The 16,955-nt window shown below is 40.5% G+C and overlaps 1 protein-coding gene and 1 non-coding gene across 2 annotated transcripts; both read right to left on the reverse strand.

Annotated features, from left to right (window-relative positions):
* Positions 1–5,091: 5,091 nt before the first annotated feature.
* On the reverse strand, positions 5,092–11,468 carry snx15 (sorting nexin 15). The gene is made up of 7 exons (XM_054601655.1): positions 11,306–11,468; positions 10,520–10,676; positions 9,744–9,859; positions 9,277–9,559; positions 9,000–9,173; positions 7,696–7,893; positions 5,092–5,762 (listed from the first exon to the last, which is right to left on the reverse strand). Exons 1-7 carry the CDS (start codon positions 11,402–11,404, stop codon positions 5,623–5,625), a joined length of 1,167 nt encoding a protein of 388 aa, XP_054457630.1. The 5' UTR covers positions 11,405–11,468; the 3' UTR covers positions 5,092–5,622.
* On the reverse strand, positions 7,165–7,246 carry trnal-aag (transfer RNA leucine (anticodon AAG)). The gene has a single exon. It is a non-coding gene; the product is annotated as a tRNA-Leu (tRNA).
* Positions 11,469–16,955: the final 5,487 nt, after the last annotated feature.

A 16,955-nucleotide genomic window follows, 5' to 3' on the forward strand; every position in this document is an offset into this window, starting at 1 on the left:
AGCACAAATTGTTCAGAGAAAAGTCGCCCAAAAAGCCTAGAATTTTGCGTGAGCGTGTGTGTGTGTGTGTGTGTGTGTGTGAGAGAGAGAGTGTGTGAGTGCTGTAACGTCATCTCTCTGCGGGCTGATATTATGTTAACCACTTAGACCAACATCAAACACTCTCTAACTCACACACACACACACACACACACACACACACACACAGTACAAGCATGAAGGTGCCAGCCATATAAATAGGACGTCCCAGAGCGAGAGATATAAAGAGAAAAGGAGAGAGAGAGAGAGAGAGAGAGAGAGGGGTATAGATTATAAAATTCAAAAGTGAGACAGCAAGGGGTGAGAAAAAAGGATGGGGGGAAGTGTAGAGTGAAAAACTGAGAGAAACAGAGAGGGCAAGAACAGGAGGGGGTGAGGACGGATAGATATGAAAGGATCAATAGATGGCATAAAGTGTATGTTCATTGATTTACGTACAGGGAGGGAGTGATGGGGTGAGAGAGAGGGAATGAGAGGCGGGGGGGGGAGATAGAAAAAGCAGGAAGAGGGGGAGGAAGGGAGAAGGGGGGGGGTGGGGGTGGGGTAAGCCATAATATAAAGTAAGGGACTATGTGAGGTATAGAGACCTAATTAAAGCTGCATCAATCAATATATTTACATGAACACTGGGTCACATGACCATGTGTAATGTGAACGGGGTCGCCTCATCGTGACTAACCCACAGTGTATTATCAGCAATCCTGGAGCTCTCCTTAGCTCTCAACTGTCTCCCAAACTGGACTCTCGCTTTTGTTTCAGGGAATACATATTTTCTGAAATTGAAACGAAACAACAACAACAACAAAAAACAACAAACAAAAAACGCTACAAGCTACTTGGTAAGGTTTAATTAAAAACATCATGGTTTGACTTAAAATGACTACTAAATTGAAACAAAACAAAACCAAAATGCAACAAAAGAACTTGAATTAGGCAGGCGAACTTGGTTATGTTTACTCAACAAAATGACTTGATTAGGTTTGTCTTGAAATGTGACACAAACACCAGTCTCCTGGGTGGAGCGCTCTGTACGCAGACTGATGTGGACTTACTTGTGATACCTCATAAACAAAGCGTAATCCACAACAAAAGACGTTTCCCTTGAAACGCAATACACAAAGCAGTTTTCGTTTTTTGTGAAGGTAATCTTTAGGAGACCGGACTGACGCAGCAGGCAGCTGATATCAGAAAGTTTTACCAATGATGCTGGACATGACTTTTTTTCTTTTTTTTGTGGCCCACCCTCGATTGCTAGTGTACATTTATTGTACATTTTCATTTTAAAGCATTAATATATGGTAATCTCCCTTATATTCTTTGGGACCCGACCTGAATTACATAATAATATGATCATGTTGGAGCATAATCAAAGCAGCAGAGACTGAGGTATCCTAACTGTCAGTCCCTAGTGTGGGTCATTCTCCCAAAAAACATTGGATCCTACATTTCCCACAATGCAACTCGATACACACTTCCTGCCCCCTAAATGCCTTCTTATTTCAAACATCTCACCCAAAGTTTGCAATACAGGCTTTCTATAAAAAAAATTGCTCTCAAGTCCTAGTGAAAATAACCCTGATGACATCACTACGACGTCATTATTTTAAGACTTTGAAAAGCCCCCCCATTAAGAGCCACAGAAGACATGAATAACAGTTTTCCTAGGCTGTGTAGTACACTGAAGATTATGTGTAAAATTGGTGGATTGCCCCTTAATTATTGAAACGGTACTAGGGGATGATTCACTTGTATTTCTTTAATTTAGGATGACTTTGGTGATAGTGTTCATCTAACAATAAGGCCCCAGATAAAGTGAACCATATACAGAGAGACAGACGACATATGTCATGACTGACGGTAACAGAAAGAGAGAGAGAGACAGGTTGGAACAGAGCATGGGGGGGGTTGAGATAGACGGACAGACAGGCCGAAAGAGAATGAGTGTGTTTATGTGTGTGTGCGAGGGAGATGGGAGTGTGAGAGAGAGAGACAGAAGTGTACTCAAATAGCTCAGGGCAAGGTGACACAGAGAAACGAACGGACAGAGAGGGATAACAAGCTCATAGAGGGGGGATCGTGTGTGTGTGTGTGTGTGTGTGTGTGTGTGTGTGTGTGTGTGTGTGTGTGTGTGTGTGTGTGTGTGTGTGTGTGTGTGTGTGTGTGAGAGAAAAAGGAAGAGACAGAGGGGGCGGAAGGGGAGAGGGATAGAGGAAGTTGAGGGTACAAAAACAAAAACAGGGAAAGAGTGAGAGAGAGAGAGAGAGAGAGAGAGAGAGAGAGAGAGAGAGAGAGAGAGAGAGAGAGAGAGAGTGTGTGTGTGTGGACAGCCGAAGGTGTCAGAGTGTGCTGTTTGGCTTAATGATGACCCACTGGGCATGTAGGTCATAACGGTTTGTGTCTCAAAGCCATGACTGTATGCCTGTGTGCATCCATTAGTGTGTGAGTGTGAGTGTGTACGTGTATGTGTATGTGTGTGTGTGTGTGTGTGTGTGTGTGCGCGTGTGTTCAAATAGAAACTCACTAGACACGCGCATGTAAAGTGGGTCTCTTAGCATGCGTTAAAGAGTGTGTTTGGTCAGAGGTTGGAGAAGCAGTTTTTGTAGTCGGTATGACTCAATAGATACTTACACACACACACATCACACACACACACACACACACACACACACACACACACACACACACACACACACACACACACACACACACACACACACACACACACACACACACCACACACACACACTCTTGTGCACCCACACATTCTGCAAAGCCAGTTTTTGGCATACACACACCAACAGCTGCCCTTCATGTCATACATGCACATGTAATGCACCATGCATGGTACTAAATTATGCACAGATACACACACACACATCTCTTTCTTTTGATCTCTAATGACAACACACACACACACACACACACACACACACACACACACACACACACACACACACACACACACACACACACACACACACACACACACACACACACACACACACACACACACACACACACACACACAGGGGGAAGCTATTATGCTCTCAGGCTGGAGTGTTTTGATGGTATAATTGCAGTGACCAGTGAGGAGAAAGAGACAGAGGGAGGGATGGAAAGAGGGATGGGGATGGAGGGAGAGAAAAAGAGGAGAGTGCTGACACTCTCAGCATGCTAATGTTGCGAGGCTCTACCCCCCCCCCCCCCTGATTCCATCCCTCCCTCCATCCATCTCTTTGTCTCTCCATCTTCCTCTCTATCTCACATCCTCTGTGTTTCACAGGTGCAGCACTAGAAAGCAGGAGAGATGGACAGAAAGGTAAAGAGGTGGGGAGATGAGAGGAAAAGAGGGATGTATAACAGGATGGAGCAATGTTATCTCTCGCTTTCTCTCCGCCATCCCTCCATCCTCTTCAAGCTCCCCACAATGCTCAAAACAAAGCATGCGAGGAAAAAAAAAGAGGTACGGGAGGATGAAAACAGAGGAAGAGGGAGGGTCAGTTTTTCCATCCCTTTAACAATGGAGGGATGATCTCTGCTTATCCACTAATCACATCCCTTCTTTTTCCCTCTCCTCAGTCCTCTCCGTTATCTCTGGCTCCCCGCAAACCCTCTTTTTCTCATCTGGTGAGAGAAAGGGTAGCCCTTTTTCCTCACGCCGGCCTCCCTTTTTTTGTCGTCTTTCCGTTTGTTTGTCCTTCCAGTCCTCCCTCCATCCATCCCTCTCTCCTCTCCAGAGAAGGGATTCTGCTGCATGGCACTGTTTTCTCTCCGCTTTTCCCTCTCTTTTGCATCCCACTTCGTCTCCTCTCACAATCAACCCCTCTCCTCTTTTGTTTAGATACACGAAAGTACCAAACTTTCAAAGGAGGTTTATCTGATTTTTAAGGATATTATTAAGATAAAATAAGATAATCCTTTATTAGTCCCGGAGCGGGGAAATTTACAAGATTAAAAAGTGCATAATAAAACTCCTGCAGAAGAAATACAAAATTCTTATGGTGTCCCCTTGTGTATAAGGTATTGAGTTAAATAAATAAGAGATGTTATCAATCAAAAAATAGAATCTATTACCGCTCAAATGTATCTTGTAACTATTGTTTAACCAGGTACATCAATGGGCATTGAAGGAGAAAATATATCGTGAATTTGAGGGAAATAGAGCAAAGGTGCAACAATAAATGGCATACACAACAAACATCAGTAATGGCAAGATAGCAGCACCTCTGATAAGAGATGTTGGTGATGTTATTTCCCTGTCAAAGTGAGTTATGAGTAATATGTGCATCACCTCTTCAGCTGTCCACTTAACAGCACTGGAGGGCTTTCTTTCAGCACTTTGCTACAGCACGTCCACAGTGAGAGGTCCTAGCTTCCTCACCAGTCCAACAGCTTATTTCAGTGAGGGCTAAGCTAAACAGCTTCTTCGCTGTCAAAATTACTCCAAAATCGAAAATCCAATGTGAGATTTAGCTGCTCCATAGGTGGAGAACACAGGGAATGAGGAGTTGGTGCACTAGAGTGGACGTCATGTGATTTAATAGCCAACAGCGCCTCTCAGAGGTACTGCCTTGCTACTGCAGACCTTCAAACATGCAAAATCTACAAGAACTCTTTGATACTGTTGAGCTGTCGCTGTAAACTACAGCAACATTATTGAACAGATTACTCTGAAATGATGAAACAATTTAAAATACTATTGATTACATAGGTGAATACGTCATCATTGTGTGCTAAATATATGTATAGTTTCATCAGTTGTTTTTACAGCTGAGAGGGACTGACAACCATCTCCAACTGGAAATGTTTAGCGTCTCTTGTAAACAGAAATGTATCTGTCCTTCCAGCGCTGCACCAAATTAGTTGTTGACTAAGTGATCCTGACTTTTTACAGATGAGGTTAGACCAACTGAAATATCCCGGACCATGTGACACTACATTTGAACATCTGATTATGTAATCCAAAAGTCTTACCAAACGCTGTTGGTTGCATCAAACTACCCGTCCCTTCTACACTTTTAACAAAGAAAACAGATATCTTATTGACTTAAATTAAATTCATATTTATTAATCATTACATTGTTTGTGCAAAATTCAAACTGTATTTGACAAGAAAACATTATAAAAGGAGGGTAAGAATCAAACAAGAGAGAGAGAGAGATGAAGGATGTGTATCCATTTGAGTTTACAGTTACTTTATATTTAGATTAAGTAAATCACACATTTTTCACTACGCAAAGGCAGCTAAAGTAGCAGTCTGCGATGTAGTGTGTACCTCAGGAGTGTGTGTCTATGTGTGTGTGTGTGTGTGTGTGTGTGTGTCCTGAATGTAATTAGGTGTGTAAACATACTGTGTCTTATACCTTGTGTAAGTATGCCTCGGGGTGCTTCTATAGAGAGAGAAAGTGTGTGTGTGTGTGTGTGTGTGTGTGTGTGTGTGTGTGTGTGTGTGTGTGTGTGTGTGTGTGTGTGTGTGTGTGTGTGTGTGTGTGTGTGTGTGTTGGTATGTCACAACCCTGAGCTTCTTTGTCTTTGAGCTGTCTTCATGTGTGTGAACAGTTTATATAAAACGTGCGCGTGCATCTAAGGCTCCTGTGTATGTGTGTGTGTAGGTGTGTGAGTGTGTGTGGGCGAGGAGTGCCTGTCGACCAACATCTCAGTGTGCTTCAGATACTGGGCCGTTCGTCTCATCACAGACTCCTTGCGTTTTGGATCTGGATCACCTGGACAGACAGACAGGCAGACACATAGACAGGAAGACGAAGGTGATTATTTTATTTGGTCATTATAATTATATTATATTATCATTGTCAGGAAAGAGCATTAGTGTCCCGGCCATTGGTGCTGCTGTTGTGGGAGGATAAGAGGACATAGAGAAAAGAGAGTGGAAGGTAGAGAAAGAAGGAAAAAGCATAGAGTATGTCAAAATCTTCCCTAAACCTGATGCTTAAAAAATCTTGTGGTTATCTAACAATTTGAATAGCAGTGGTAAAAAAACGTAAACTAAACATTTGAATTGAAAAAGTTTCCTGGCAGCAGTGGGATTCAAACCCACGCCCTCAAAGAAACAAGAGCTTTAATCAAGCTTCTTGGGACTGCTCGGCCAAGCTACCCCATTGACACATTCAAATCTCTCTTAGAGAACTCATGATGGAACGTGGGTCAATGTTTCCACCGGACCAGAATAGATGTTGGATACTGGGAAGGCACAAAGTAACCACAGATAACCGATTAGAGTGTGGTCACATGTTAGCACAGTACAAGCATACCTGTGTTAGTCTGTGAAGCTCATTTAGATCAGTGCATGACTGACTGTGTTGTAGACAGAAGGTCAAAAGTTAAGTTTGTTTGATTTTTCTAACAAAATTTAGAAATCAACACAAGTTAGTTGAGCATAATATAATGTAGTAATGTCCCTTAAAATATTGTGCTTGTTTCTCAATTAAGTAATTTATAAAGGAAATAATAAAACAAGTAATTAAGTCCCTTTGTATTTCATTATCATGAGTATAAAGTATAATAATAAATAATACAATTATTTGTGGCATTACTTTTTATCTCTCTAACCCCTCAATGTCAATTATTAGCGCTGATGTCCAATGTTGTTCTCATGTTTTTTTCTCATGTTTTTTTCATGTTAAAAACAAAACTGAAAAAATATAAAATGTGTCTTTCACTTCCTATCTAATCTTTATTTATATAAAAGCAAAATGTCTAATCACCTGATAATCTGGGTTTTAAATGATTAACTGCAATCTAAAAGTCAGAGTTGTAGTAATAACATACGAATCTAGAGTCGTAATAACAGCCACAATTTTGTTTAATTACAACTGAGGGCTTTGTATGCCGAGAGTCTTTATTTTCCCATCTTCCCCATTACCTCTAATCATAACATCAACTCTGTCTCTCTGCACATGTTCAGATCAAAGCTAAAGAAGCATTTTAGATATTTTAGCGGCAAGAATATACTGACAGACCAGTTGCCTTTGAATAGGCACTTGTGGATTCTGCATGACCTTACAATCACAAATCAGAAGTTAGAAATGACTCTAACATAATCAGCACAAATCCATCAGTTTTAGATCCAGCTCCTCAGAAAGCAAACTAAAACCCCAAAAAAAATTCTGGCAGCGGTGGGATTTGAACCCACGCCTCCGGAGAGACTGGAGCCTTAATCCAGCGCCTTAGACCGCTCGGCCACGCTACCCCTGGGAACTGAGGAATACTAGACAAACCTTATTGAATAGGTCATCCATTAGTGACTAAATAGATTAGAGGCACAGCAACACACACTTTACCTTTGCCAAAGCAGGACAGTAAATACTAGACCAAATAACTGTGTTGATTTTACGAAGAGGTCACCCGCTACAAATGCTCTGCTGTGCAGTGTCCATTTGCCTGCGTGTATTTGTGTGTGTATCAGCTCTCCGCAATGCATTTGTCAGTGTGGTAGTGTGTGACAGACTGAATTCTGGTAGAGTACCATATTGAAATGGGTGAATTGGACTCAATTGCAGGGTTGTGAATAACCAAAAAAAACACAGTTTTTATGCATCGCTCAGTTTACCTTTTTGATTTTTTTGGTCAATAAGTGTGTGTTTGATCAATACATGGAAACATACTGGACTATTGCTGAACTGAATCCTATCTCCTCACCCTGTACTCCAGTGATCAGGATATCCACTGCCGTCCTGTATCCACGTATGGCAGAACTAAACTCTCCCTCCTTCTCCCTCTCCATTGCAGCTGTTAGCTCAGTGGCGGCTTGGTTTAAGTAACCCACGTCCACTCCGTCCAGACTGGTAGGCGGCAGTGAGAACAATTCTGAGTGGTCACTGGAGGAATTGGATTTATCTGAAATAGAGAGAAAAAGAACAGAAGATGTTATTTACTAGTACAGTATTTTATAACAGTTACAATGGCAGAGGAAAAAGTATGGTTTAAGAAAAACTATAACTAACTAAAAGGTAACTGGATGGTGATTTCTTTTCAAGAAAAAAAGTGGGGGAAATGGCCGGGTTTGAGCTTCTCACACGTAAGAAATTGCTGATAGTTAACTAAATATTTTGCTTTTAAGGCTGTTAGCCGAACAAAGCGAGCGCTGTGTAATAGTCAAATTGGCTCTAGAAAAATGTTCATCTACAATTTCCCAATTACAGACATATGGATTAAATATAATATAGTCAAGAAAATAATTGGCAGAAAAAAAAGAAAATAATGGCTAGTTGCTATTCGTGACTATACGCCCAAAAGCATGGCTATTGAAGTTAACTTCAATCCATCATCAACTGCTTATTAACTGTTCAATGTCCAGTTCTACAGAAAGCAAGAAGAATCTCCTTGACAGCAGTGGAAATCCAATCCACACCCCCTGAATAGACTGGAGGCTTAATCCAGCACCATAGCCCGGTCCGCCTCGCTATCTCATTAGACACACAAATCACTATCAGAGATAGTGGGTTGCTTTCTACCAAGACGCGATCTAAATCTGAGTGCAGCGGATGCTACATCAGCAAGTTTTTAGGCTTGTAATAATAATATTTATACCACAGAGCTACAAGCTACAGTCGTGTTGTATTGCACAGCCTGGGCTCATTGTGTTCAACTGTCAGCTCAACAAAACTCACTCAGCCCATATCGACCTATTTTTCACCAACTGGTACCAGATCAGTAAAACTGAAGGGGGTCCAATCAGAAAGCATCAACATTATTAAATTGACATTTGCTTATCCCATTTAGACTCATCCATGTACTCTGGCAAGAAGGTCTGTAAATAAATAGTGGGACATTATTACTTATCTAAAAAGAAATCGGAAGTACAAATAGTAGAATATGCCCAGATTCAATCTTTAAGAAAAAAATGAAGACTGTAAAAGAGGCTGTAATTACATTAAGAAAGATTTGAGAAGGCTGTGAGCATTGGTATTGTATTATGTGTATCCATTTACATGTATTTTCACCTTGTTTATAGCAGGGATCAAAGACAGCCAGGTCATTATCAGTCAGAGGAGGTGGACCTTCCTCTTTTGGGGATGGGACTTGCTCTTCTGCCAAAGAGTCAAACAGTGTATCAAATTCTTCCTGGGACTCCTGTGATTGGTGGTTTCTGTCTGGGCATTGGAGAGGAGATGGAACTGGAGGTGGAAACATGGACCACGAGTTAAAAACAATATTAATAAGGAAAGATATTACACATCATTGTTAAATGTGGGCTGTTTCTTTTTGTCCCCTCCGTACCTCTGTCATCCAGCTCTGTATCGCTGAGCTCCTCTTCTTCTTGCTCTTCATTCGGAGAGCCTCCCATCTCGCTGTAAGCCTCAGCCGCCACCTCCGGTTCTCCCACTTCTAAGCCCAGGTTGGTGCCCAGGTCCTGGGGTAAGGTCGGAGCCTCCATCCCCTCCTCCTCCTCTGCTGGTTCACAGTCTGAGTCCCTCCGCTTGGGGAGGGGGATGAGAGGGGGAGGCAGGGGCCCGGCAGAGGACAGAGGAGCGGCATCCAGAGGCCTTGTGACTTCACCGCCCTGTGAAGGGGGGAGGGAGAAAGAGAGGAAACCGTGGGAGATTTAGGAAGAGAGCAAGAACGGTAGGTGGATAGAGGCGAAATAAATTAAAAAAAAACAGTTACACTATGACTCTATGACTCTTGGTATGTTTTGTGTGCTATCTGTTTCACTTTCTGCATGTGTGTATGTGAGTGTGTCTTACTCTGAAGAAGTCCTTGAGCTGTGGACTATTGTAGAGTGCAGGTATGCTGGTAGTGAACAGAAGCATGGCCTCGGTGGCATTCCTCCTTTCTTCAATCACGGCCTCATCAAACCTTCCTGAAACAGAGGCAGACAATTTAAGAACGACAACGTGGATGAGGATGCTGGGACTTTACATTACATGAAAAACACGACGGAAAGAAAAACAGAAAGAGATGGAAACTAAACTGGTCAACCTGTTTCTGGGGAGAATTTTAGATGTGTTTTTTCAAATTGATTGTCATTTTTCAGGCTGTAGTTCACAGTGTTGTTTCGAAAATATCCCATCAAGTGAGAAATTGTGAGGGTTTAGAACCACAGTTTGCCCTTGTGCTTATAACCAATGCAGCACAACAGCTTGAAACTCACAATAGATAGTGACTGTCCTTTGGTATTTGACTCAACTGTGTTGCTGCCTTTGCAAAATGAGAAATGATGTAATAGGCCGAGGGGGAATGTCACAAGAGTCATGACAACATGCTAATAACTGCCAAACTGGAACAAATTAATCCTCACTAGAAATGACTGAAGGCCACTTAGCAGGATAATTGCTTAGAAAACTACAAATGCAACCAAAAAAAATGACAGTTGAGTTGAATTATTATCTCTGACAGTGTGCAAACATATGTAGTGTATTATCAGTTATTTCTGTTATTTATCTAGACCCTGCAGCAAACCAAACGACCAAGTTTGCTAGAATTGGCTTCATCTACAATGTATCCCCATCTTTGCCCTTACCAAAAACTTGTGCTCGAGGAAAAGACGGAAACTCCTCCTGTCTCCTGAACAGGTTCCTGTGAGTGTAGGCCAACTCCCCATGGAGCTTCTTCAGCTCCGAGAACCTCCTCCACACGACCACCTCCTTCACATCTTCTGGATGACGCTTGGAGACAAACTGCAAACCACAGAGGTACAGGTTGTTTCATTAACTACGTGCTTAACATTAAGTGGCATACCAGCTTTTTGAAGTTATGGGTGATAACACGTTTTTCAATAGATATCAATGTACAAATATTTATCCCCAGATAAGGGCTGAAGCATTGTCAACAAGTCATGGATCCGTTCAGTTGTTCTATTTAAGTAGGTTTGTGAATAAAGATATGATGTCCATATTGATCATGCCTGTACAGACCACAGGGTATGAATGTGGTCATGGGGGGCTGAAACACATGAACTGAATCACAAGTTCGCTCTGCTACACTTCAGTGCCTCAAATAAAAGGCTCATTGTGTGTATTTATCTGTCTGCCTGCTCTGGCTGCACAGCCTTTGTTTCTTTAGGACCAGTAACGTTACTGACGTTACTGGCTTTATTGTGTTATAAACGAATAACAATGCAAAGTCCCTTACTCACTTTCTGTTTGGTGCAACTGAGCAAAGAGCACAACACACAAAACAATGTTTCTGTTACGTATTTAAACGAAGCAAAATATGAAGACAAACCACAAGAAAATGAGCTTAACATGTAGTCATTAAGCCTGTCAGTGTAAAGTTATCTAAAGAGGGATAAAGAGTGTAAACCAACCCTTGCTGTCACTTTGTACTCGGTGTGTCCCTTCTCGTGTGTGCGTGGGTCGGTCACGGTAAAGAAACGGTAGTATTCATCTTTGGGTTTTCGTGACATGATAAAAAATCAGCGTGTTTCAGAGGCAGAAAACACAACAGTCAATGCTGCAGCTTCTCCTCCTCTCCGCTCACTTCCTGGTTGATGACGTTTACGAAAGCGTGATTACGTTCTGTGACGTCAAGTTCAGCGTCAATTTCTTTTGATTGTGTCCAATTTGAAAACATTTTCTCTCTTTATTTCTCATAATCTCATTCTTATTAGTAGTAGTAGTATATATATATATATATATATATATATATATATATATATATATATATATATATATATATATATATATATACATATATATATGAGAAATAGTTACAATTTTGTTGTCTTATGTTGCAATATTATTATTATTTTTGGAACATTATTTTTAGCCATTAATTAATTCAGTTTATTATTATTATTTTTGTTATATTTTCCCACACTTATATCTTCAAAGTAGCACAAGACTTGTACTTTTTTTTCCTGTTCTGTATTGTAACTTGCTATAAAGTCTGTGTGTTTTTTCGCAATTCAAATGCTGTTGAAATTAGGATCATCTCTTTGCAAACAATAGCATTATTGACATTTTAATCAGACAGTTATTTCACATAATGACACATTGCATTAACTGTTGTAAGCAATCAACAGGTGTGAGAACCATATTTAAATATCTCAGAAATAGACAGAAGTTCAAAATGGTTGTAGAATGTTACATGAAACTGGTGGTCTATGCTTAAGTACAGAGAATTTATGTAAAACCATAAATGACCTCCTGAATGTATGTGATATATAAACTATTGTTGATTAGAATGGAAGTGAAAGTCATAAAAATGTGTGAAATGTATCACAATGTGTAATAATCACTGTTGTCTTTGCACCACTTTTATTATCAATGTAAGAACCATTGAAATACTGCAGGGGGCACTAAAGGTTCATGTAATTCACCAGGTGGGGTCCACTAGACAAAGGACTAAACAGTAAATACATAAAACATATTTTAAAGGACTTTTGTTTGATGCTAGCTTTCTGATGTAGATCTGCATTCATATTGTCTCTGTGTCAAAGATGCTAAATGAAAAAACAAACATAAAGGTCTGGGCCTTACCCTGTTTGAGACAATGCAACAAAGAGAGCAACAACAGACATTACGGTAACGCTGAGGAAGTTCCAGCTGTGCATTCAACAAACCTTTTTCACAAGCTGTTATATATTTCCCAGCCCTTTCCTATTACAATCATTTTGAGATCAGAAGACTTTCGAGTTATAATTTTACTTTATTTCATTTTTCTTTTTCACAAGCCAATAAGGGCACTGAAATGATCAAACTATTCAGAAGATCGTCCTATCAGTGTTTTATATTATGTCGTCAAACACATAGCCTGAGTGAGAGTTTGTACCCATCAGCTAGATCTCAAAGGTCACTGGTGCTGCTTTCTTTTCCGGTAATTGCCTGTTAAATTGAAGGGAACATGTGTTACACACACAAATGAGGTAAATGTTTAATTTGAGATAACCTGGTGGCTGGTTTGGCTTTACCGGCGAAGCAGTAGTACTTTAACCCAAATAGTGTACTTAAGTAATTATACATTACTGTAAATCTTTACTCCACATCAAAAAATAATCAAAAAACAAATAAGAATATTTTATCAAAGGATAAGAGAAATTCACAAAGCATCCCAGCTGTATATAAAGTAATTCAATTTAACTGCACCTTTACCAGCTGCAACACTGAAGTGATGAACACATTCAATGACTATATTACATGGTATAAAACATGTTTTTCTGAAGTGCTTAATCACTTTTGTCTTCTAACTCATCTAGACTGTGGTAAATATCAGAAAACATCTACCACAAGTATTTATGACAACTTTCTATACTTTCACACACAGAGGTAGATACGCTTTGGTTGTATATGGGTGATAAAGGATATACGTCTGGTACGACAATGTATAATTAAAATAGCAGAGGATGGTTTCGATCCATCGACCTCTGGGTTATGGGCCCAGCACGCTTCCGCTGCGCCACTCTGCTCCTGCTCGAAACCACACAGAAACAGCATTACATCAGCCAATTTAACTGTGACGCATTCTTCTCACGTAGAGGTGCATTCTTACATAATGTGCAACCATTGTTTCCTGCTGACTGAAAGAGTTGGTGGGGGGTGGGGGAGAGTGAGGGGCTGAGAGAGCAGGAGAGAGAAAATGCTGTAACAGAGAAGCCTAGTGTGAAGGACAGAAGGGGGAGTTTGTGAATGAGAAGGAGATGTATGTGGTATGGGAGAGACTGGGAGATGTGACATGTAGACAGAGATCATTACAATATGCTGATATAAGAGAAATATCAGGGTACAATTTCAGAAATATTCTTTAATGTGTCATAAAACTTGGAATTAATGTTATTTGTAAGGTCAATCTTAGCATGGTGATTTAGTCTTTTATATATGTTTTTGACATATTTCTGCAGTGCATGTACAAATGTGATGAACCAATTAGTGTCTGCTCTGTTCATATGAGCTCTCCATTCGTGCCCGTAAAGTGTAAGAGAGGAAGGCTTTCCACATTGAACAGTCTCCCCTTTGTCTCTGAGAGAAAACTAGGCCACACATGGGGAACAAAGAACGAAAAAAGAACAGGAATATATTACAGACAGAAAGACAGACAGAGGAAGAGAAATTAAAAGTTATTAAAATGTACAAGCAAGGCATGTGTGTGTTTGTGTGTAATACACAAATTGTACACCTACTGTACAAAAAAAAAAAAAGAATGCAGCAATGACATTACACAACATGGCAAAGTCCCTATGAAGTACACCCAACATGATTGAATCATTCTCTGTAAATCATTCACTTAATATCAGTGCAATAGTGAACTATAGATTTCTCTTGAACTGTTTAGGACTGAACATTGCTGTGAGCCTGAGACAATGAGATGAAAGCACAAGACCTCAGCCAAACTGGTCTAAACTGGTCCGGGTCTGCTTTGCTGTGTTTTTCTTTGGATTTTTTTTAAAGCTCACGCTGTCTTGCAAAATACACTCTCTCAGAGGGATCAGACAGGGATTTATAGTGAGGCCCTGTGTGTATTCATGTGTATGTGTGTGTGTGTGTGTGTGTGTGTGTGTGTGTGTGTGTGTGTGTGTGTGTGTGTGTGTGTGTGTGTGTGTGTGTGTGTGTGTGTGTGTCCCTCCAGCAATGCAGACTGTTCATTTGTTACAGAACAATACAGCTGCAATGAGTGCAATACAATGCACTCAAAGTTAAACTTTTAGGGGTTTTAGAACAAAAAAGGTGTAGTTTAGTTAGTCATAAACTAAATATGTTAATCCCCACGACATCGCTGTATTTGTCTCAGTTAACAATCCAAAGGCATACATTTGAAGTGTAATCTAAAACTGTGTGTTAGGCCACTTTTTTGTTAATAATTTGGTCAAATGTAAGTGAGCCGTTAATCCCACTTTTAATATTTAAAATGATAACAGTTTCCTCTCCATATAAAAAATAAAATAATCTTAACAGTTATATGCAATACGCTGTTGTGTCTTTCTAAAACTGGGACCCTGAACCACCAGTGAAGTGTAATGCACAGTAATCCCCCTGCTGCCGACAAAACTATGCAGAAACTATGCCCTCCTTTCCCCTCTCTCTCTCTCTCTCTCTCTCTGTCTCTCTCTCTCTCTGTCTCTCTCTCTTTCCTTTCTATGTCTGTGTGTGCATGCTTGCTGATGGATTTAGGGAAACTGTCCCCCTCCTCTACTGCCAAATGCACAAACAAAGCACACTGGCTTTGCAAGTCTTGGAGTGAATTATTTCATCAGTGTCCTCTGTGAACTTGCCTCCATTGCTGGGGGCCGACCTAGTCGACGATTTCTAAAAACATGTGAATCAAGTTCTATCCTGTTAGTTCTGTTGTAAGAGATGTGAAGACTCAACAGGACTCAGACAACAGGTGGGATAAGACTTGAGGAAGGTTCTGCAATAGCTTAGTGTTGTGTTTCCTTAAATAATCGTGGCCATGTTCTGTTCCAAATTTTGTTTTCCGAGTTTTGTTACAACCCCAACTCATAAACATGTTTTCACATCCTTGCCCCCCGCCTCTCTGTCTCTGTCTGCCCTTTCTCCTTTTTCTTCTGGCTCCTCCTTCCTCCTGTTTCCTGAACCATGTAACCACTCCTCTGTCTCTTCCTCTTTCCTTGTTATTTTTCCCATAACTCCAACTATCTTACATGGATGTCTCTCCAAACATTGTTCCCTTGCTTGTCTTTAGTCTAGTAAAGCAGAAAAGGTAGGGGGAAAAGAGAAGGGATGATGAATGAGATAGAAACGGAGTGTTCCTTTACTGTTTTTCCCTCAAGTCTGTCCACCATCCCCCTGGATCAACAGCACAGAGTGTTCACACCAGCCAGCAGTCAACTGCTCTGTTGCAACCTGACTCTGCCAAACACACATGCTCTACAGGCCGAGCTAAAAACAGAAACAGATGGTGTGTGTTTGAGTTTGTTTGAAGAGAGAGATACAATACAAAAAGCTAGAGCTTCCACACTCACGTCTTGGACCCATATTTAGCTCTATATTCAAGTGGTCACAACATGATGTTTTTTCTAAGTTTCCAGTTGTAAATTTCGGAGGAACTGCCAGTCGCATCATGTTTCTACAATTTTCCAAACTTGTCAAAATAAATGATGTTAAATGAAGTTATGACAGTTGGTTTTGGCAGATTATAATGTCACAGGTCCGCAAAGAGACACACAGCAAAACATTTACCCAACTGAATAAGATGTTTTCCCAGGCCCAAATATAGAAAGGCCTGCATTTAGAAAGTGTTGGGAATGTGTTTTTTTGAACTGTCTGCACTACACGCCCTATAAACCTGCAAGCTCTTAGTAGCATTAGTCCTGGTAAAGCTAATAATAGTAAATTAGAATATCCTTTGATTTGCAGGAGGTACTATCTGCAGGGACAACTATACAATACTTATTTACTTATAAGCCAAGAGAAACATATTTGTGCATAATGGTCTAATAAATTGCTCATATAAGAAAGAAAATTGTGTCTTTCTGTGAAGTTTTTTTGTCACACAAGACATTTTCATTCAAAACCCTTAAGGGTACTAGGATAGAGACTGAACAAAGACAGAGGTGAAGAAAGAAACACACACATGCAAACAAACAGTTACACCAGAGCACTGTGGTGGAGCGTGCTCATGAAGTTACCGTCACATAAAGATGTTTACCCACAAGAGTTTGAAAATATATCACCCTCTCAACATTTACAACAGATGGACCTCATAGGAATATGAGCATAATTAACATATTGTACTGTCCCTGACTGAGATAAACAAAATATCAACTGCAGTGCAATGTATATTGTGTACAAATGTGCCCTGGGACATACCATAGTGCTTCATGCACATGACATAGAGGGATTTGTGGGTGCTATTCCTAGAAGTCTGCTGTAACTTTATGAAGGTCAGCAACAGCTGGGAAAGGCCTCAGAGCACAAACACAGAGGGAAACAACAACATGTCAACAACAACCTGGCATTTCTAAAATAAGCTATTTTAAGAGCCACTCACAGAAAGGCTTG

This window comes from Anoplopoma fimbria, chromosome 7 (genome assembly GCF_027596085.1).
Source record: "Anoplopoma fimbria isolate UVic2021 breed Golden Eagle Sablefish chromosome 7, Afim_UVic_2022, whole genome shotgun sequence".
In the NCBI taxonomy this organism is placed as follows: domain Eukaryota; kingdom Metazoa; phylum Chordata; class Actinopteri; order Perciformes; family Anoplopomatidae; genus Anoplopoma; species Anoplopoma fimbria.

Excerpts from the sequence above, each read along its gene's own strand:
- snx15 (XM_054601655.1), bottom strand. The coding sequence starts at position 11,404 with ATGTCACGAAAACCCAAAGATGAATACTACCGTTTCTTTACCGTGACC. Across the intron at positions 9,860-10,519 it reads TCCTCGAGCACAAGTTTTTG|GAAGGTTTGATGAGGCCGTG; the intron begins GTAAGGGCAAAG and ends CCTCTGTTTCAG. Across the intron at positions 5,763-7,695 it reads CCTGATCACTGGAGTACAGG|GTGATCCAGATCCAAAACGC; the intron begins GTGAGGAGATAG and ends CTGTCTGTCCAG.